Source organism: Equus quagga, chromosome 7 (genome assembly GCF_021613505.1).
Source record: "Equus quagga isolate Etosha38 chromosome 7, UCLA_HA_Equagga_1.0, whole genome shotgun sequence".
In the NCBI taxonomy this organism is placed as follows: domain Eukaryota; kingdom Metazoa; phylum Chordata; class Mammalia; order Perissodactyla; family Equidae; genus Equus; species Equus quagga.
The window spans coordinates 121,511,636-121,533,949 of NC_060273.1; the positions used below are offsets into that span (position 1 = coordinate 121,511,636).

At 34.3% G+C, this 22,314-nt stretch overlaps 1 protein-coding gene across 1 annotated transcript in view; it reads right to left on the reverse strand.

The window, feature by feature from the left end:
* The window catches only part of RASA1 (RAS p21 protein activator 1), a 101,412-nt gene that overhangs the window by 2,856 nt on the left and 76,242 nt on the right, over positions 1 to 22,314 (reverse strand). The window contains exons 12-23 of the mRNA XM_046666010.1: positions 17,683 to 17,770; positions 15,547 to 15,624; positions 13,167 to 13,324; positions 12,604 to 12,680; positions 10,849 to 11,021; positions 10,373 to 10,532; positions 9,135 to 9,277; positions 7,542 to 7,657; positions 6,783 to 6,869; positions 4,130 to 4,197; positions 2,496 to 2,584; positions 1,009 to 1,086 (exon numbers count right to left, since the gene is read on the reverse strand). Coding sequence (XP_046521966.1) covers positions 1,009 to 1,086; positions 2,496 to 2,584; positions 4,130 to 4,197; positions 6,783 to 6,869; positions 7,542 to 7,657; positions 9,135 to 9,277; positions 10,373 to 10,532; positions 10,849 to 11,021; positions 12,604 to 12,680; positions 13,167 to 13,324; positions 15,547 to 15,624; positions 17,683 to 17,770 — 1,315 coding nt within the window. The remainder of the gene's footprint in view (positions 1 to 1,008; positions 1,087 to 2,495; positions 2,585 to 4,129; positions 4,198 to 6,782; positions 6,870 to 7,541; positions 7,658 to 9,134; positions 9,278 to 10,372; positions 10,533 to 10,848; positions 11,022 to 12,603; positions 12,681 to 13,166; positions 13,325 to 15,546; positions 15,625 to 17,682; positions 17,771 to 22,314) is intronic.

The following is a 22,314-nucleotide window of genomic DNA, read 5'->3' on the forward strand; positions in this document are numbered from 1 at the left end:
TCACTATAATAAGTTGATATACTTTATTAGCACCCAGTGATGTTATTTAGAGCATTAACATGTGCTCAGATCACCAGTAGTTTTGAATAAATCTATTCCTCTCCCTAGTGGTGCCAATACCTTCCTAAAAACTGCACATTCCTAAAAATTGGAAAAGACATAGTTTTCTATGGTATAAAGAAATAGGATTCATTCTTAATTCATTAATTGCTGCAGTTATTCACTTATTCATTCCGAGAATGAAGGAGCACAGAGATGGAAGACACTACAGTATTTGCCTTCAGACAGCTCACAGTCTAGTAGAGAAGACACAGATTATAGCAACACAGAGTTCTATAGCCAGCATACACCTAGCTAAATTCACAGATGTATGCTCCCTTTCTGGTCTCTATATATATGAACCAAACTACTAATTTATTTATTTAGTTTTATATCAATTCAATATCTGAAAATCTATAACAATCAAGAAAACTTAACTTTACTAAGAAATCCAGTCTTAGAAATTATTTAAAAATTGCCTATTTTAAATTTTATAATCACTATTTTATTTATAAGGCATAGGTAATCCCACTCAACGAAGTATGTTATTCCTAGAAAAGCCATAAGAACACTCGTTCTCCAACGCATTTACTTATTTAACCTGGTCAGAACTGTAGATCATCCATCTTGTTTGACATTCCAGAAAGTAGCAGCAAAGTAAAAGTAGCTAAAGTGGCAAAAGAATGTCACAGCTGTGAGATGAACAGCTGAGAGGATAATGAAAGATGAGATAGAAACTAAAAACTGACACAAGTCCAAAAGCCACAATAGTGTATGCTTGGTGCCAACTATTTAGCGTAAGAGTAAATGGTTATAATAATTTGTTTAGGAAGGTAGACAAAAATATGTAGCTTTTTCTTTTTTTTTTAAATTCTAGATAGAAAATCTTTCTAAAGGTTGTTGCTTAAATGAGCTTACTCAGTTATACTAAATATAGTTCTCAAAGTACTTGAAAGATTATATACATACCCCAAGTTCATCTAAAAACATGATCATACGATGTTTGTTACTTTTGATGAATGGATTGACACCTTCCATATAGGGCTCCTAAAAATGTAAAAATGAAAAGTTTACTATATACATCAAGAACAAACATTATTGTCTGATCTATTAAAAAACCATACATGTAACAAGAATTCTTACAAATCTAATTATGTCTGTCAACAGCAAAACATGTTTACAAGAATTAATCATACAATAACAGTATTTTCCTTCTAATATAAACAAGCAGCTCTACTAAGGAATTGGAGTAATTTTAATGAAAAAATAAATTCTGGATGAAAACAAATCAAAACACATAGCCTAGCAGACACAAATTGCTATATGTAATTCATTCAAAAATTATTACTGGGAAACTTATTTGCCACGCACCAAGACAAACATGAGGCCAACCCAGAGGTGAGAATCTCACAGAGAAGATAGGAAACTGAAATCCAGTGTGATGAGGACTGCAATACGAAAATACATCCCTCATAACCTGCCTCAGGATTCAGGTAAATTCAAAAGTTAAGCCATACATATAAACTGCTCTTCATATGAAAATCTTAACCCTGTTTAAAAATATGCTGTGTTGTAATACAGTAAAGGGTCAGTATTAACACAAGCTCTCTCAAAATCAGTGAGAAACTTAAGATGAGATAAAGACCTAAATAGTCAATTCCAACAAAATACACGTGAAAAGTCGTTCAGTCTCTCCAAGAGGAATGAAATAACGAACTAGAAAGTAATATTACGCCTTTCAGATCAGCAAAAATTAAAAAGAATAATATTCATTGAGTTTTCGCAAGGCTGTAGGGAGCAAAAAGTCTTAGTAATTTTACTCCAAAGTTAAAGGAAATAAATGGATGAGTTTGATATTTGTTACAGCAATATTTATAACAGTGACAAACTGGAAGCCATCTAAATATCCAACAGAGGACTACTTAACATCTACATGATGGCATACTACATAGTCATTCAGAATAATAAAATAGTTATATATTTCCAGGTACGGCAAGAAGTTTGTCACATGTTGACAAAAGCAGGTGTGTGATAGTATGATCCCTACCAGGATATTAAGAGTCATCATCCTTAGGTAGTGGGATCACATACAGGTGTTTAAAAACTAGTCCAAGTTTTAATATTTACAGTGAATAGTTTATTGTGAAATAAATATTAAAATGGTTGGGGTGCATTTAAAAATACGCTCATTGATTTTCTGTATTTAAAAGTGGTAGAATTTGAGTATACTGGAAATTGAAAAAATACTTTTCCATAATACCTACAATGGTGGTTTAAAAAATTCCATTATTAAAATGTAAAATCTAAACATTTTAAAAATGTGAACATACCAACAAAAACCTAAATTCTCTTTATGAAATATCCACTGTTAAAAATTTACTTAAGCTATGTTTTACGGCTTTATCATGTCGATGTTTCATTCCTTGTGACATTTTAAAGTATCAAAATGTTTTTACCTTTGCTCCAAATTCCACAAGATTTGCTAAGTTCTGCACAGATTTAGCCACTAATATCAGAGTTCTTGCAGCAATAGGAGACGGGGAATCTGTAAGAGAATTGGGCACAGCTAATGACACCAACTCCAAAGACACTTCCAAGTAAGCCATGATAAATTTAGCACTTTAATATTTCTTTACTGTTAAAAGTACTAACATTCTTCTATTCAGAACTCATAATGTTTTTTGGTAAATGTATGACCTGTATAATTCAAAAGAACTTGAGTTAAAGGGGTAAAAATTGAATATACTTATCAGTGCTTCTAGGTTTGTGAAAAGGGTTCTATAAGACTCAGCAATTCCCAACCGGTTGATAATATTTCAAAATACCTCAAAGCTTTATCTTTATTGCTAAAAAGACTGTTACACTGCACACACTTCGAGACAATGCACAAAGATAATTTCAACCCACTCAGGTTAGCAATTTGCAATCTGAGCAACCTTCACTGACTACAAATACTTCATTTAAAGCTCAACAACAAAGATAAAGTTTGAGACCTCTGCTTTATTTTGAGAAGAAAAACATACAATTTAATAAACTTTTAAAATATTTTAAAGATTAGTCAGGAAACATTCCCCTATAAAATACAGATACTAGAACATAAATGAAGAGTATTTATGGCTATTAAATATAAGCACTGAAACTTAAGATAATTATTTAACAGTAAAAATCTGTGGGTAGTCTGCCTGACTGACTGGTTTAGATTTTACTTTGTATCTTAAGCTGGTAAACTATAAATAGTATTGCCTAGTGGTTCGGAGGCCAACATTTAGATAAATAAATCTCTCCAGAAGAATTCTAAAACCTAGCCCCATAGATTTAACTGTCTTAGCAGCAATAGAAGATAATTACAGAGATGTGATGGCTATAAAGGGAAAACTTAAGTATTCCAAAATATTTATTTATACAACTTTGAGCTTCAAATTAAGAAAAAGTGGTTCAGGTTCCGCTTTAACATTCTGTTACTGATGGCTCATTATTACATTCATAGTCACAAATATCACTCTTACCTTTCTTTGAAAAAAGCCTACAACACTGGAAAGTCATTCCATAATGGACATACATGGGTGATAAGTAAAACCACATCTGGTTTATTGGAGTTTAAAATGGCCAATTAACACAACTGGTGACAAGAAATCTCTAATCTCTAAAGAGGCAATTTTCATAAGTATTCACAGAGCATTACTGCAACTGTAGCTATAATTTTAATTTGATCTTAAAATTCAACTAGCAGGGGCAGTGACAGGGTCTAGAGAGGGCTTAAAGCTCTTCTTCCCAACCTGCAAAAGCCAAGTTGCAAACTGGAAAAAGTCATCATAAAAGAGTTTGAGAACAGTAGGAATGGAAAAAAGTAACGTGTGCCTAATCATGCCATCTTAGACTTCAGGTATCAGATGGAAAGAGGGTAAGAAACAAAATGGAAAGAAAAGGTAAAGTAGCAAAAAGAAGAAAGAAGCAAAAGGTGCTTTGGAATGTTTTATGCCAAGTCTTAGAATTGGATAATAAAAAAAAGGAAAAATGAGTAACCTTACTAAAATAGTATGAAACTTCATTCTAATTTTTTAAATTTCAAAATATATCAAAAGCTGTTTACCTGAGATGATATTAAACATCCGTGGATTCAGGATGGCAGGACAGATAAGTCGAAGAAAAACAAAACCACTGAATGGGAGGGAAATTTTTCTTTAGAAAACTACTACATAAGTGTTACATTAAAATAATAAATATAAACAAAATTTTTATACTCGTAGAACCATGAACTTTAAACTAAGGTAGGGAAGCCCAAATATGGCTTCAAGAAAATAATAAGCTAAAGTATCATACTTTAAGAACATACTTATTTGCATTAAAATATATTATTCATTTCCCAAAGGTGGAATTTTAGCTTTACCTTGGCAGGATTTAAGTTATATCTGTATAGTTTACTGTCTTGTCTATTATTTATTTATTCTAAGCTAGTAGCGCCTTTTCTGCTTACTTTGAGGATGTAGTGTGCTTAGGAACACTAAGAAGTTCTGAAATTCTAGAGGACTACAGATAAAGCTTCCTACAGACGCACAGTCCCCTAAGGTCTGAGACTTCCCTGCTCTCACTTCTCTTTCTTTCTTTAAACAGAACACCCAGTAAAGGCAGTTATAAATCAATTATATTAATTTTGTTGATGACTCATATAAAAATAAGAATCCACTGTACTAGGGAAAAAGTGACTTCTTGATAAATGAAAACATATACAACAGAAAGCTGAAAGCTTTCATGGCAATAAAGAAAAAGACGCTAGGCTTTCTAAAGTTAGAAAAAGTTTTCAAATTATAAAGTGATAATAGCAAAAACAAAAATCAGTATAAAAACACATGGCTTAACAACGTTGTCATATATGATAAATACCTGCTAATGTTACTCAGGGAACAATTATAATGTAAAACTGTGAGCTTCTATGGCAATTCCTAGTCTGCCTCCTTAAGTTACTGGTAGAGAGTATGTGTCATCATGTACATTATTCTCTAATTTCTTTTTAAGAGGAATCCATACTAATAATTGACCTCTCACTTGCTCCTTGTAAAGATGAGCATTATTCCCAAAATAGTTGATCAAATTCTTTCTAGAGATTAAACTAATCGTGCAGTCTCTGTTGTCTGCTAGAGTGGATGACCCAACTTCTCAGCGTTTACCTTCCAACATGACAGTGTGCTAACTTTTGGACTCTTAGAAAATGAATATGTTATTTCTCCAACAGCATTTATTGCAATTATAATATACAACAATTATTCAGTCTAAATTTCAATCTTTTAAATTAATTTATGAAGAATCTTGCTTGAAAACATTTAGATGCTTAAATAGACCTTTGAATCTGAAATATAACCTGGCAATGTTCAAACATACAAGAATTTCGGTGTGCACATCTACTTTTTGAGAGTTTTGAGAGGTCTTTTTAAATTTAAGAGGGATACTAGGTACCTACACATATATTTAAAAGCTCTAGGGACAAAAATCATCAACTTGGGCATAGCTACCCAGTAAAACACTGTAGTATCAAACAATCCACATAGCAGAATTTCCTGCTGTATTTGCTTAACAATTATACTTGTTTGAAACCTACAGTTTATAGAATAGTTTTAATTTACATTACACTGATAACTGTGATAAAACATTATATGCTTGTAATTTTCTATTCCTCTCAATCACTACTAAAGCCAAGAAATACAGAATCTACAATTCTTAAATGTTTGTCATATCATTACTAACCAACAGAGATTTTACCTTTAAAAAGAGTAGAAGCTTTTTTACAAAATTTAGGTTGGAGGCAGGATTAACATGTTTTCAAAACTAATTTTATGATATTGGTGTCTTTATTGGTTGCCTAATTTTTTTCCATGGGATATAACATGACTGGCAGTATATATCCTACATAATAAATTATTTTATTATTAACTGCCATATTCTCTGGTGTTTTTGCACTAAATTTCCAATTGTCTTGAAGGAGTTGGGGTGTGTTTAACAAAAGCCTGTAGTACTGGTAAGGATATTAGATTGGGTCCTAGAAGGTTTGCCTTTAGTTCTGCCTTAGCCACCAACTTTCTAGACAACCTTAAGCAAACTATTTAACCTCTACGGATTTGCTTCCTCCTTGGAAAAATCAGTTAAAATAATAATAATGAAGTCCCCTTATATAAGCTACAAAATTCTGTGACTTGCCAAAGCTATTCCTCCTAATTATTGCACAATGCGCACACTGAAACAGCTTCAGAACCAGAGGCTCTGCTTGGAGATTAGCCCAGAGGGACAGACTATATTAGAAACTAATTAATCAATATGTAAACGGTTCAATTATTGCTCTTCTTTCTTAGCACCAAATCAATCTCTCTTTCCCTCTTCTTCTCTTCTTATATGTATGTATATAGCATGTAGGTGTGTATCAAGAGTACTATATCAAGTTACCTACAGATTTTATTGCTTATATAACTTTTAACTTCATTCTGTAAGATAAAAAATCCCAAATAGTAAATAGACTGTAAATGAATGTTCAGGTTTTTAGGAAATGCATAGTGCCTTCCAAACAACAAACATAGTAAGTGAAAGTTTAGGAGCCATCTGAACCCAGAAAATATTCAACAGGGCTCTGACATAAAAATAAAAGAGAAAGGTCTTGAATTAGTACTGTTAGTCTCAAATTTTCACATATTTTTACCCCCTTGACTGTCAGTACATGCTGTATACAATGATGTAACAAATGAACTGATGAGCCTTACCTAACGACTCTTGTTCTCATGGTAGTATTTGTAGGCCACTTGTGCTGAACAGATTTCTGTAAACACCCATAAATATATCTCAGTGTCCTGCCAAAATAACACAATCATCTCAATCGAGAAAGAAGGGACACTACTGATCTCAGTGCAGCCAAAAGCTTAATTCACCAAATACACAACATTTTAATGCAACTGGCCTTTTCCCCCCAAAAAGTACTTTGCTAAAAGTAATGAGAGACACATTTAGCAAGGGATAAGGAAAACTTAAATAAATTTTCATCAGCAATTCATTTAGCCAATCCTTCACATTAAACAATCTTACCATTTTGAGACTGCTTAGAGACAGATTTTGACTTAACAACTTCTATGTGAATAAGTGAGTTTACGAACTCTGGGAGCCACTAAGCAGATATTGAGTACTTATCCGGTGGACATTTTAAGGAAGACAGTCAAGTAGAGACTGGACAGATACATGTTTTATATGATCTCCTCAAATCTGGACTGTGAGCCTCTATTCATTCCCCAAGTTACTATGTAAAGCAGACACTGGCCTGTATTAAAAACATGATTTGTTTTATTTTAACGTAACTATTTCACTATGGTTTCTTCAAATCATTCTCCTTAAACACAATTCATCTTATAAAGATTAACTTTTTCAGAATATTACATCAGGACAGTGAAAAAGCTTACACGTTTTAGAAATACAGATTTTTCAAAATGCAGATATACAATTTCTTGTCAAATTAAAATTTCACCACTTACGGTGGAAGTATTTCTGAAGCCATGAATATTTTCTCCACAAGCTCTGAAAGTATGTTCAATAGGTGTGCTAAATTAGTGTTCACATCTTCATTTTTTTCTAACTTTGATGGACTTAACTAAGAGAAGGAATAAATCAATATAAATGCACCTTGGCAATGATAAATGCAAATGCAAGGTAATCAAACAGTTCTAGTTTTTAAGGTTTTCTATTTTTCATTCTGCATTAGTCTTTCTAGGGGGTGGGTGTAAATGGGAATTTTTAAGTAGTTTGCTCTATGGAACTCCTCCTAATGGGTTTGTTACCATCAATTCTCAAGTACTCAACTGAAGAGCAAGAAGTGACTATTCAACAATTTTCAGTTGCTTTGGGATTAATACCAGTATGTAAAGTTCTATTCATTTACCACACTTTACCATAGATTTTTACAGGCACACAAAATTGGATTAGACTTTATTTTAGATATAGTATTCTCAACTAGAAGACAAAAAACCCAGTTTCAGTGACCACAAATTCACAAATATACCTGGAGTATTTAAATGTGAAGAAAGATCACCATATTATTATAATAAAAGCTATGTTAATTCTATTTATTTCAGGGAAAAAACTGATATTGAAAAGCTTTTCTGAATAAGATTTATTTAATGACTAATAAAATACCAAATGCCTTAAGCAGAATCATGAACCTTTCTCAAAACTTTTCCAGCAATCCTTAAAATCTGAGCGTTCTGATCTAGAATCAGTGGAGGAGATTTATCCGGGAAGTCTCAGTTCCCCAGCCTGGATCCCACGTCCAGAGACTCTGCAGACCTGCTGCTCTGCTGGGTCCTTTACAGGTCCGTCCACTATGGGGCCACCTCAGGTTTTCAACACTAAATCATCGATTTCTACCCTTTAATTAGTAAAAATTGACAACTTGGTGCAGAATTAACATTTAACAGCTCCCCCAGTGTACATTATCAAAAGCAATTCCTTATTTTATTAATTTTGTATCAGATCTAAAAAATATATTTAGTATCTTCCTTCTGTAGTTGCTCTACCTTCCAAATAAAATGTGACAGCAGCCATATAAATGAGATTCCATTCTTTATCTTAATGGTTTATTATGAATTTATACTAAAGCCTTAATAATGAATCCTAAGAGGATGTTTTTATTTGCTTTTGAGGGGATTATCTCATATCCCTGCCCCTGCTCCCCACCAAAAACCTTCAAGGACAAACCTAGAAGTTATTATGAAATGCCACATAGAACTTACCTAGGTTATACAACAGAAGTCTCTAGCAAAAACTTCAATTTATGTTATGCACACCTTCTGAAAGTAGCATATACTTTTTATCATTAGTACAGTAGGAGAAATAAAATACCTTCATGAATTTCTGGTGCAATTTGAAGTTTTTAATCCCCAAATAAAGTACATCTTTTTTAAAAAGTCTGTTTTGCATAACATTTTTCTAAAGGTATTACAAAAGATATAACTGCTCTGACGAATAATTTTAGAAAGCTAATATATTTTCCTTAAAATGTAATTAGCTATAAAGTATTACCTATTAAAATGTGCTCTTCGCTGAAATACTTAAAAACATTCAATTCTTACCTCACAAGACTGCTTGCTTTCCATTATCTTTAAGATAGAGTCTTTCAAAGCATGATGAACAAACTGTGTAGCAGTGGCTTTCATATACTGCTCCATCAAGGTGCTTGCGAGCGTTGTGGCTCGAAATAGGGTAGTGGCTTCATCTACATAAATATTAAAAGATTATTTTTAAAGGACTGTACTAATGTGAACCAAACTGGAAATTAAATGAATTCATTTTTTCCTTAACAATTACAGCCATTTAAGTATGCTTATTTGCATGCAGCAGTGAAGTACTGATTATAATGACATCTATATTTCTGCAGACTTAACTCTTCAAAAGACTTTATTACTTCATTAGATCATCATCATGATTAGAGATTAACACTGTCATGTTCATATGAAAAAACAAAGGCTTCGAATGGTTATATGATTTAAGGCCTTACAGCCAGTTAGTGACAAAACTAGGACCAGAATCCAGCTTTGCTCTCCGCTGAGCCCATGCTTTGAAAAATCTGAATTGATTTCCAAATAAGAATATAACATAAAATCCCAGTATAAATTATTAGCCTAAAATATGGCTAATTAATGACTGTTTAATAAAATCCTAAGAAATACAAATATTATCAGAAAAGACAATTTCAGTGTAAAATATGCACCATGACTTTATCTTTCCTGACAAATCTATATATTTTTACATTTTCTATGTTTAGGAGTAAATAGTTCTAGATTTTACAGTTTATTTGGGGAACAGAAGCAAGCCCTGTTACTAAGTCGAAGTCCTGGAAATGGGTTATTCTGATATATTTGTAAGCCCTTAAAAAGCACTATATGTGCCCCGCCATCCTGCCTGAGAACTACCTATTATAGAAGCTGGAAATAACACGCAGCTGACACCAACTTTTATGCAACGAATTAGTAATGAGAACATGCTAAGTATACAAACTATTCTTAACAATCAAGCACTGTGAGCCATTGCTCTGGACATAGAAGTCACTTTCTTATGGCTTCTAAACTAATTTGCCACGACAAAAACCTGTATCGGAAGTTCTAACCACCCCCCCCATATTAGCCAGCATAAAAATCAAAACTGACATTCCAACTGTAATTTTTAATGAAGGAAAAACAGAATAACTTATTGTGCAAAATTATTTAACTATTTAATATAGTCTAAGAAAGAGTCCATATGTACTTGATATATAAAACCTAATTGTTAACCCAGTTTTTAAAAGTATCACACTAACACATCCATACTATACCTTCCATGCTTATTTCTCTGTCATTTAGTGTACATAACAACAATGATTCAAGCTTTTCATGAAGAAAAATCCTCAGTAGGATGCTAGCCAGTAGTGTTCGGTCCTGTCCACATACGTGTGATAAAGCATAGACTACATGAAGCTCCTTTTGCAGCATAAGCTAAAAATGACATCAAGACAGATTATTGAAAGTACACAGCATTTGGCATTCTCAGTGAGACTGACAGGAAATATGTTCTTATATTTAGGAATATATTCTATGGAATAAATTTATTAAAAATAGAATGAGTTTGTAGCCTATGTATTTATAATCTCTTAAGACCAACATCATACTACCACAAAGCTTTTCAACCTCTGCCTGTCAGTGAGCCACTAGGCGATGAAATTACTATATTTAACTTATGGATCTTTTATTAAATATTAAATATTTCTGTTAGTGCCATCAAAACTAATTAGACGGGAAAATAACTTAATACCTCTTTAAATTCACTGTATTCTTCTTCTGGCATGATTTTTTCCATAGAATACCGTGCTCGGACACGCAGGGATCCTGGTTCAATACCTTTTAATGGTATATGGGAGCTGAGCAAAAACCATTCATCTGTGGCATGCCCTTTCTGCAACCGGCTCAACTGGCAGCGCATAAATACTTTGATAGAAAAACATCAAATGATTACTGTCTAAAAAGACGACAGTATAATTAGTCACAAGCAAATTTTCCTGATGTTCTGTCTTCTCTATAGTGTTAAATGCTTTTTATTAAAGGAGTTTTCAGTGATATCACAAATTCAATACTTAATGCTTTGCTTCATTAATTCACTGAATGCCTACTATGTGCCACACTCTGTGACAGACAGGGATATGAAATACAGATGTGATTAGGACATGGTCTTTGACTTGCATGATGGTCACGGTCTAGGCAAGAAATCAATTATTCAGTGTGATAAGTGCTGTTAAGAGTGGTTAACGCTACTGGAGAACAGAGAAATAATATGTAGTTCAGCCTTTGGAGGTTAAAAATCCATTCCAGGGGCTGGCACAGCGGTTAAGTTCGGATATTTCACTTAGGCGGCCTGGGTTTGCCAGTTGGGATCCTGGGTGTGGACCTATGCACCGCTTATCAAGAGGTGCTGTGGCAGGCGTCCCACATATAAAGTAGAGGAAGATGGGCACAGATGTTAGCTCAGGGCCAATCTTCCTCAGCAAAAAGAGGAGGATTGGTGGCAGGTGTTAGCTCAGGGCTAATCTTCCTCCAAAAAAAAAAAATCCATTCCAAACAGGTAACCCTTAAGCTGACTTGTAACAGGTTCTGGAAGTATAGCTAAGTAGAAAAGAAGGGGGCGGAGGGCAGTCCAAATAGAAGGGATTGTGGATGCTTTTAAAATCCATGGATAATTTAAGAGCCATAAGACAGCTGGTACAGCTGAAGAGAAGGATATACAAAAGATGACACAGTGAGAGCAAGTGGGGGTGGAGTGGATGAGGAAAGGGCCTTTCTTCTGTGTCATTACTAGGGGGTTTGGATTTTATCTTAAAAGTAATGGGGAACCACTAAAAAATGTTAAGCACTTAAACAGTACAGAAATTACAGAATAAACATAGAGGAAAACTTAGGCTTTGATCTGTCCGTTAGCACTGTTACCACTTCCTCCCCTGAGCCTGACTTTTAAGACGGTATTAACCTACTTCACTGATATGAGCCACTGGATCCCACCACCACCTGTTTCAGTGAGAGGCTGGGAAGAGACGCGCCGCTGAGAACAAGAACTGGGAGGGTCTGACTACCAGAAAACAATAACTAGTGTACTGTGGTTTAAAGACTTTTTTTTTAATTGAGTGCTTTTTTTCACTTACAAGCAAAATACAGGAAAGTAGGAAAAACGTAAAAGGGAGAAAGGAGATATAGGGGAAGCACCACGAAAAGATGACCACTGCTGCTGTTTTCTTCAGCCCGTTCACTGAGGAGCAGAGGGTGAACAGACATGTAATTTCATCTTAAGGTCCTGAGCTAAAGTTTGTACCATTTAGCAATTCTGGCCTTTTTTTCTTTCTTAGACATTTCTTTCACAACAATCGATACTTTTAGAGGTACAAAAAGAAACTCTCAAATTATACTACTTGCACTTCTATGTATTTTTTAATTTTCATTTTAGACTACATTTCATTATGAATTTAAAAACTATATAAAACATGCTTTTTTACTTTAGAAAGAAATTTCTGTATTAACTTACAGATATCAGGATCTTTGCTTTTCTTTGTTTTATTACTAAGAGTTATTTCAAATCTGTTGATGTCAGGAGGAAGATCACTAAAGGAGCAAGGAGAAAAGGCATTAACAACGTCCTGGCATCCAGCTGTCTCATTCCTTTACTTCTAGTATCAAATAAGCCCCTATTTCTGCTGCTAAACACCTGGAATAGGCTGGATTTAAAACTAGACTCAAACACCTTTTATTATCTGGTATACAAGAGTACAGACAAGCAGACTATACTTTCCCTACCATCTTTAACCTCCTCGAGCAAATCCTGGAAACATTTTCGTTATGTGTGTTAGTAAATGTTTTTGGACTTTCTAGTAATACTAATTCTTGTTAATAACTAGGTGAAAAACCAAGGACATAGCACTTTACTAATACAAGTGAATAAATACAATAGAGAAAAAAATGTATGTACTATTAAAATGCCTGAACTTGGTACCTTGTTCTGACATTTTAGATACAGAGACCAAAAAAGTGGAAAGAGAATGCAATATGGTAAAGAAAAACGATTTCGTGTAATGATAAAAGCAGACTTACTCGAAGACAAACTCTTCCGACCACACAGGGTTTTGTCCTTCCCGCGCATGAGTTTTGGCTACCTGGACACTATTCAGGTAGATGTTACAATATGGATTAGTAAAGTGTTTTACTGGGAGTTTGTGGGCTTCTTCAATATGTAACACAAGACTGCTGACCTGAAGGAAACACAAAAATAGTTACCCCAGAGTTCAAGAATTATGCATTAGGTTTCAGAGGCAATTACCATAAAATAAAAACCCAAAATAGTGACTTATTTTTCCTTTTTGGCAAAAATATGACCTTCAATTATATTTTCCCTTTTATGTGACATATAAAATACAACATTCACATACTTAATTCTTCCTACTTAAAAAAATGCAATTTTGGGGCTGGCCCCGTGGCCGAGTGGTTAGGTTTGCGCGCTCCGCTGCAGGCGGCCCAGTGTTTCGTTGGTTCAAATCCTGGGCACGGACTTGGCACTGCTCATCAAACCACGCTGAGGCAGCGACCCACATGCCACAACTAGAAGGACCCACAACGAAGAACATACAACTATGTACCAGGGGGCTTTGGGGAGAAAAAGGAAAAAATAAAATCTTAAAAAAAAAAAATGCAATTTTGTTTTACAACTTATTCCTCCAATTATATTCTCACAGAAATAATGAAATACGCTTTTTCTATTATAAAACAATGGTTCAGAGGAAGTGAAGCTGAGAAGAGGATTTACTTATTAATATAAGTAAACAACTATCATCCACCCAAATCAAAATCCGGTATGTTACATAATGCTCATCTGGAAGATTTTATTTCTATAAAAAGTTTCACAGCTAGAAAATATTTTTAAAACACCCATTCTACATTCTCATTTTACGGAAAAGGATACAGATCCAAAGAAGTTATCTGTCAGTTTTGACGCCAAAACTAAGACCATGTACCTTCTAGCATCAGGGCCTCTTTCCCCCTTGCCACCCCTGCTAGTGGGCTGTGAACAAGTCAGCCTCTCTGAGCCTTGCATTCCTCAAATATAAAATTAGGATAAAGTCTCCACTGCAAATTGTTGTAAAGATTAGAAATAATATGTGTAAAGCACACAGCAAAATACCTGACACATAGAAAGGGCTCGAGATGTTAGCTATGGTTATATCATTTTATACCTACAAAGGATAACTTCATGGCTACAGTTTCACACAAGACACAATTTGTAAAAATTCAATCTGATTTTCCACAGCTTAAAAAATTGTAAACTGTTTTGAGAACACATAATGATTATGTGCATAATTAAATGTCCCTGGGGAAAGGATCAGACTTTCAGCTGCAGGGAATATAATTTGTAGTCACCTAAATATTAACAATTTATCTACTTCCAACAGAACAATATATTAAATTCTCTAAGCTGACTGGAAATTCCCATAAATAAAGCAAGAATCACTCTGGTAAATAAATATTGTACTAAACTTTCCTTAAAACTCCAAGAATGCTGGGGCCAGCCCCATGGCATAGTGGTTAAGTTCAGTGCACTCCACTTTGGCTGCCCAGGCTTGTGGGTCCAGATCCCAGGCAGGGACCTGCACCACTCGTCAGCCATTGTGAGGCAGGGACCCACATACAAAACAGAGGAAGACTGGCACAGATGTTAGCTCAGGGCTAATCTTCCTCAAGCAAAAAAAGAGGAAGACTGACAACAGATGTTGGCTCAGGGCGAATCCTCCACAAAAAAAACCCTCCAAGAATGTTAAAATTCCCTTTTTCCAATTACCTGGAGAGAACTATAAAGAAAAAAAGCAAAGAAATAGAGGGTGTAAAGTCGACTTTACATACCTAGAAAGAGAGACTGTCTAGCTTAACTCTCCATAAATCAACATGTAGGACATGTTAAGGTTTTAAATAAGATAGGAGATGACCTCAGAGTTACGCAACAGGTTTCAAAAGCAGTTACTATAAAATGAAAAACCAAAAAGTTTATTGGAATTAGTACACTCTGAAGTCAAATGATCTTTTTACTAAGTACCTTTAGGTTCCACTTTTTTGAAATAGGCCAAAATAATTTTTTGAAGAAAAAAAAAAAGTGCCCAACAGAATAGTTTCTATTGTTATTGGTTCGGTATTGTTATTTTAAGCGGAAGAAAAAAAACAATCATTGGTATATATTCAAAAGATGGCATTATGGCCTAAATACCCCAGCAGGTATATAAAGAACATTCTCTTTCATAAAGAAATAACCATTTCTCCTGCTATTGAAGAAGTGGAAGCAAGGCTATAAAATGCCTGAAAAGATTAACCTCTCAAGAACTCTACAGTGTTTGAAATGTTGCCTAAAATCGTTCCCACAGAAATAAAAATACAGCAAAGTGATAAAGCAAAATGTGACAATAACAAATCAAAAAAAATTAAGTTTCACCTGACGCAGGCGTTTATTAGATGTCCCTGGACTACTTTTCCGTAAATTGCAAAATGCCTGTAGACCTTTCATCCAATCCTACAAAAAAAATAACACCATTTCAAAGAAATATACTATGCGATAGTCCATTCAGTTTCCAATCATCAATGTTTTTTAAATTCAATAGTTCTTTCCTTCCCTTGACTGCCACTTCTATAGAGTATGCTGCACGTTGATATATCTGTGCCACAATAAAGTAAAACAATGCCCAAAACAATTATAATAATTCTATAAAAAATTGTATTTCTGTTGAAACTCTAAATTAATGTTAAGTACACCAATGAGTGGCCATTAATTAGCCAAAAAGTAAAATTTCTGTACAGTTAAGCTGTCACGCTCGGTACTCTAAGGCAGAATTTAACTTGATGCATTTTGTCAAAGGACGGCTGACTGCAAAACCAACTGATAATGTGATGATTGATTTCATTCTAATCCTCACCTCAGATCATCATATAGGCAGAAATGTAGAAAGGGATCTGGGCTATTTGTAAGCCTTTCAAATATAATATTAGATTTAAAAAAATATTTCAGCCTAATATTTAAATTAAATTGCAGCTGTATTTCAAAACGTTTAACTATCTAGTGCTCTGGAGAAAGGAGAGAATAGTTTTAGGTTTATCAAAAATAAATCTAAATATTTCACTTTGGCTTATGTGTTTCTAGAAAATTCTGTACTACTGCTGTACTCTATCATGTCTTTAGTTTGTTGGCTATTTCAATGAATCTGAACTCTGTCAGTGTTTAGAAAACATCTTTATAATAGAACAAATTAAGACCAAAGCAATTACTATGAGCTTTTGGAAATAGAAGAGAGTAACCAGAGATCCCACAGGCCATCAAAGTAACAAAAACTAGAAATACCAGTGGTATTTTTGGACTTTAAGTAGTATATGGAAATGGAGAATATGGAAAGAGTATATAAAAATACAATTAAAAAATGTTCTATTTATACAGCTAAGTGAGGCATGCAAAACATACTGAAATGTCATCAAGGTATGTAACATACCTTTATTTAGAAAGAGGGAACATGGTAAAATAGCTGGAAGATATCATACTGAAGTTTAATTTATAACATTTTACAAAAATGTCTGTTACTGAAATGTTTTCAGCCCTACTTTTTGCATCTAAAAATTAGGGATACATACCCACAGAACAAAGTTTTATGTGTGTTATATGTTAATAATGAGTATTTGAGATATTCTGCAAACATTTAAAACTTGACATTCAATTATGAGCCATCAAACATAGTGGCTCATTCATCAAGTTTATTCTAGAGTCTAAGATATTTTCCTAATTTATGAGTCAGGGGCCCAAATCAGGATGTAGTTTTAAAAGCATCTGCGTCATATCCAGGGTTGGCAAATTATCTTCTATTTCAACAAACTCGCATTCTTTGACCTCTTAACCACCTTCAGGTTCCTTCCATATAGTACAGACAGAAGAAACACTGCCCTATTTCTACAATACCACTAAACACTAAATACCAGAAGCATGATGGGTCAAAGAAATCAAAATATTTTTAAAAGGAGATTTTTAAAAACATTATTTCTTCACAGCGTTACTTACAATTTAATAAAAGTTTTAAGAAGAACATTGTACATGATAAATGGCCACTGCTGAAAGTAGACATTTTCTCTAAACTTAAGAGAAAAACAGAAATTCCTAAAATATTTTCCCTTTTGATGACTGAACTTCTGTTTTTAGACATGGAGTTCAACCAGCGAAGAGCAACAACGCTTGTTAGCAAAACTAACTGGCTTACCTTTTGATTGCACTGAGAATGTCTCTTACCCTCCTGCAGAGAGGAGTCTAAATGAGCATTCTCAGTTGGACTCAACACCATAGAGGATTTAAAGGTCAATTTAAAACGGAGTTTTCATTCCTAATGACCCTTCACTGCGTTTTTCTGCATTTCTTTCAAAAAATTTTTTTACACATACAAGTTCTCATTCCTTAAAATAAAAAGATGATTAGATTTCAGGTATCCTTTTTATTGCTTTGTCTTAAATGCAACAGTTTTCTATTCTAGTTAAACACAAAACATGGCTAAATAAAGGTTATCAAGGTTTACAGTAGTTGAAGAAACAATTAACTTACCTCTGCTTGTTCAGGGGTTTCTCCTGCAAAGTAAAAGATGTAATGTTCTTCACTGAAGTGCTGAACGACTATCTGAAAACAGTTTGGCCTTTAAAATACAAACAAAAAAGTTATTAGGAAGCTTAACGAATGATATTAAAACACTAATACCAACTTTTTAAAAAATCACAATATATAATTCTATAATTTATATAAAATTAACATTAATTCTCAGAGAAATAATAGTCCATTGTACCAGTCCATTACTAGAAAGAAAATATCAGCTGAAAACATTTTTGTCTGCACTATTTGAAACGTTATCAACCTTTCAAAGTTAAAAAGGTTTTTAAGTACTGTGTAAATTAATTTTAAAAGACATTAGAAATAGACAAGTTACAAAGAAATTGAAGGAGAAATGCTAGAAGGGCACACAGCCAATCTAAACACTTTTTTTTTTTTGAGGAAGATTAGCCTTGAGCTAGCTACTGCCAACCCTCCTCTTTTTGCTGAGGAAGACTGGCCCTGAGCTAACATCCATGCCCATCTTCCTCTACTTTATATGTGGGACGCCTGCCACAGCATGGCTTGCCAAGCGGTGCCACGTCTGCACCTGGGATCCGAACCGGCAAAGCCCAGGCCGCTGAAGTGGAACGTGTGCACTTAACCGCTGTGCCACTGGGCTGGCCACTAAACACTTTTTAAAGCAAATAAAATGTTCTGAGCTCATTGCCTCAAGATGATACATAACATACATTCATACGCACTGGAAACAAACTAGACATGTTCTTAGACCAAAAATGTTCTTAGTGCTTATCTCTCAGTAGACTGTGGGTGATTTTAATTTTCTTCTTTATAATTTTGTGTATTTTCAAATTTTTTACAACTGACCATTTTTCCTCATCTGTTAAAATGGAAACAACATCTACTCATACATATGCTTATTCTGAGGATTAAATGACCTACCAGGGGTATATAGTAAATATCAGTTTTTGCCCTCCTATAGTATGCGCTGTACTATAATTCATTTGACACGTAAGTACAATATTAGATAGCAGGGTTTTTTTTGAAGATTTGATGGTGCTGTCTTTCCTCCTAGACTTGAAAATGCTTATAAAATGTTTAATAAGGGCCTTCATGTATTTGAAACTCAATAAATGTTTCTATTTCTTACTTTAACCAAAGATTATATCTTATACTTTAGTGTTAGAAGGCCATAGCAGAACACCCAGAGTATAAGCTTAACATTTATTAAAGATAAAAAAAAAACCTTTTCACGCTTTACAAATGCCATAAAATAATGGAAAATGTAAACTGAAAACTGATTCTGAAAGTGGCTTATATCAGACTAACCCTCCTGGCTGGATAAAATATAAACGAAACAAAACAAAAAACAACTGTTTGAAGTCACTGGATAACAACCAAAGCAGCTAAGACTTGAGGGGCCAAGATGATAGTGAAGTGAGCCTGAAATTCCCCATGGCTTTTCCTTTCAAGGCATTTGCCAAGTCCTAAACTGCGCAGGGCAGGAAGTTGAGAAGCTGAGAAGCGAAGGCAGAAAGCAGCATCTAAGAGGCTGCAAAGATAACCAGCACATTCAGCAGTTTCAACGTGCTAGGAAAGACAAATGAGTTCAGGGCCTTTAAAAGAGAAAGCTTGCAGTTGAGACCCCTGAAGGGCTATGCCTTCAGAATAAGGGCCAAGCAGAAACAGAACAGCCTTGACCAACACCTGAGCCACAGGGGATCAAGATGAAGCACCCCTACTCTAACTTATCTGGCAGAAGAACAACCCTTTCTGGAGGGAATAACATTACCCACAGCTTCCACAGGTTTTTATACACAGCGCCCACCATTCAGTAAACTTAAGCAGACGTTAACAGGAATCAAGATCAAATGACTGAAAAGCCAAAAGGAAAAAACAGACAAAGGAGAAAGACCTACATATAGTCCAGATATTGAGTTGAGATACAACTTGCAAATTACTGCAATAAAAATGTTTAAGGAAACAGATAACAAAATAGAGAATTCTCCCACAAAACTACATCTATAAAAGCAGAATCAAATGGAAATTTTAAATTGAAAACTGTAATAAATAAAATTAAGACCTCAACAAATGCATTTAACTGCAGAAGAGTAGATTAGTGAACTGAAGGACAAACCAAAAGAAAATATCTAGCCTGAGGCACAGGGAGGAACAAATTATGAAAAACATAGAAAACTATAATAGACACATGGGACACGGTAAAAGGTATAACATGTAACATGAATCCTAGAAGATGGAAGAGAATACGGCAAAAGAACTGTTTAAAGGGACATCAACCAAGAATTTTTCAAAATTGACAAAAGACATCATGTCCCAGATTGAAGCAGCTCTACAAATATTACGATAATTTTTTTTTAATTTCACAGTTGGAACATTATGGTTTAACTGCTGAAAATCTAAGATAAGGAAAAAATCTCAAAACTTCCAGAGAAAGATGAAATATAGTATACCTTGAAGAGAAAGAAAGATACATTATCTCTAAAAGAGAAACAATCAGAATGACAAAATGTTGGAAGGCAGAAAACAATCTTTAAAATGCTGAAAGAAAAACTGCCAGCCTAAAATTTAATATCCAGCAAAAACATCCTTCATAAGTGAAGACACAACAATAAATCCTGCCAAAGTGAAAGATTCAGCCTATGAAAAGACAGAGGCGTAGAAATCCCACATAAATGTTCACTACAATGACAAGTCTTATCACTGAAATGGCTTTCAATTTGTGCTTCTCAAATGGTTAACACTTAAAGCGGTATTAAAAGCAAGAAGTTTAATGTAAAGAAATTGAGTGCTTAGAGATCTCTTACATATACTGAAAATAATCTGAAAAAATTGTACAGCTGTGCAACCAAAGCGGTGCAGGAAAAGAGGCAAATGAGCAGTGCTATCCAGCATTCCTGCCCCACGGGCTAAGCACGCCGCCAGCACCCCACTGTAGAAGGCTGCTGGTAACTTCCACATGAGACTTCATCCACACGCCAAAGTCAGTCAGTGTGTTGGGTTGTAGGCTTACAACAAAGCAAGAAATGCTCAATGCCTTATATATACTTGATAACACAACAAAGAAGATAACAGCATTCATCCAGTTTCCCCTTTTGTGCTCTGATATTTTGCATTCTATGACACATAATTTGACATCGACCTATTTTCTACCAGTTCTATTATCTGGTAGTGATGTCTTTTCACTTCCTTAAAATATACTTTGCCGATGCTGTTTTCCTTGGCATTCAGTCTTTCTCAGTGCTTCCCAACTATTTCACAGTAAGGCACACAAAAATATAGGTGATGGTAAACGGGCAGACTTTGGGAAAAACTCAGTTTTTTAAAATAAAAGACTTGTGCTTGCTTCCCATGGACATAACTTTTTCATATCAGGTTTACACTGGGTATTATTAAATACAATTCATGACCAAGACTTTTAAAATGCCTTCAAATTCCTGAAAGTCACCTTCAACAAGAAACTCTACATAAGAAGCAAGCTGTGATCTTGTAGTAAATGGTCAATGTGTATTTACTGTTTTCTCACTACCTGACAAACTCCTTTCTTGATATTAACCAGAAGAGGAATAATTCAGTCTCTTTAAATTGTACTTCAAAGATCTGATCTTTAACTCTAGCAGTTCTTTTCTTTAATTGGCAAGTGTAATGTTCACCTCTCTTTTGACAGTGCAAACAGGTTTTCAATCCAGTTGCACCTGTTCATATACAGTATGTCAAAATAATGGTAAAAGCTTTTCCCTAAACTTACACAGATCCTGCTTTATTACTCTTAATAATTCTTTCAGATTCATCTTATTCAAGTTATAATAAGTATTACTAGTGAATCATTTTTAACCTCACTTTTCCAAAGTTGAATTTCTGCTTTGAATCCATAAACTGTCAGAACACATTAATATCTTTTTGTGTTGTACTTGTAATTTTAAGGAAGTTCACTCATTCTTCAATAAATCTGCAAAGTGAGAATCATTCACCAAAAAGTTTTTTCTTGTAGATAACGAACTTTAACAAAACTCTTCTTTTGGACAGCTTATGTACTTGGGTATCAAACAGCAGGTGGCGTTCTGATCCCATTTCCTCCCATAAAACCGGAAACACATGCAGCTGAAATAGCTTGCATTTTATTAGTCTCCATTTTATAATATTATTTAATGTAGAATTCAGGTCTAGACAAACTGTCTCATACTATTTGAAAGTGGTATCTCTTCTATCTCTTTTGATTTTTTGGCCTCAAACATAGAGTGGACAATTTCCATGCAGACCGGTAGAACAAGCAATTCTGCAACTTTATGTGAAACATTCTGGCTTTAGCTTTAGCTGTTAACTGCACGTTCTCCCAACAAGCTTTCCAAGTGTAACTGATACTGTAGGAACAGATCTATGAGAAGAGGGCTGGGGGAGAGGGGGAAGAAACTGTTTTATTTGCAGCTTTACAGTTCTTTAGTGGTATGGTGCCAGCACAATGTGCTTGACACCAATGATTTACTCAATAACTTTTATGCAAATAAAATATTTTTGCTGAGGAAGAGAAGAATTACTGGATTTAGCTATCTAAATTCAATACATTTCTTATTAAGCCGCCTAGTTAATAGGTTGAATTTTTTAAATTACTGCTAC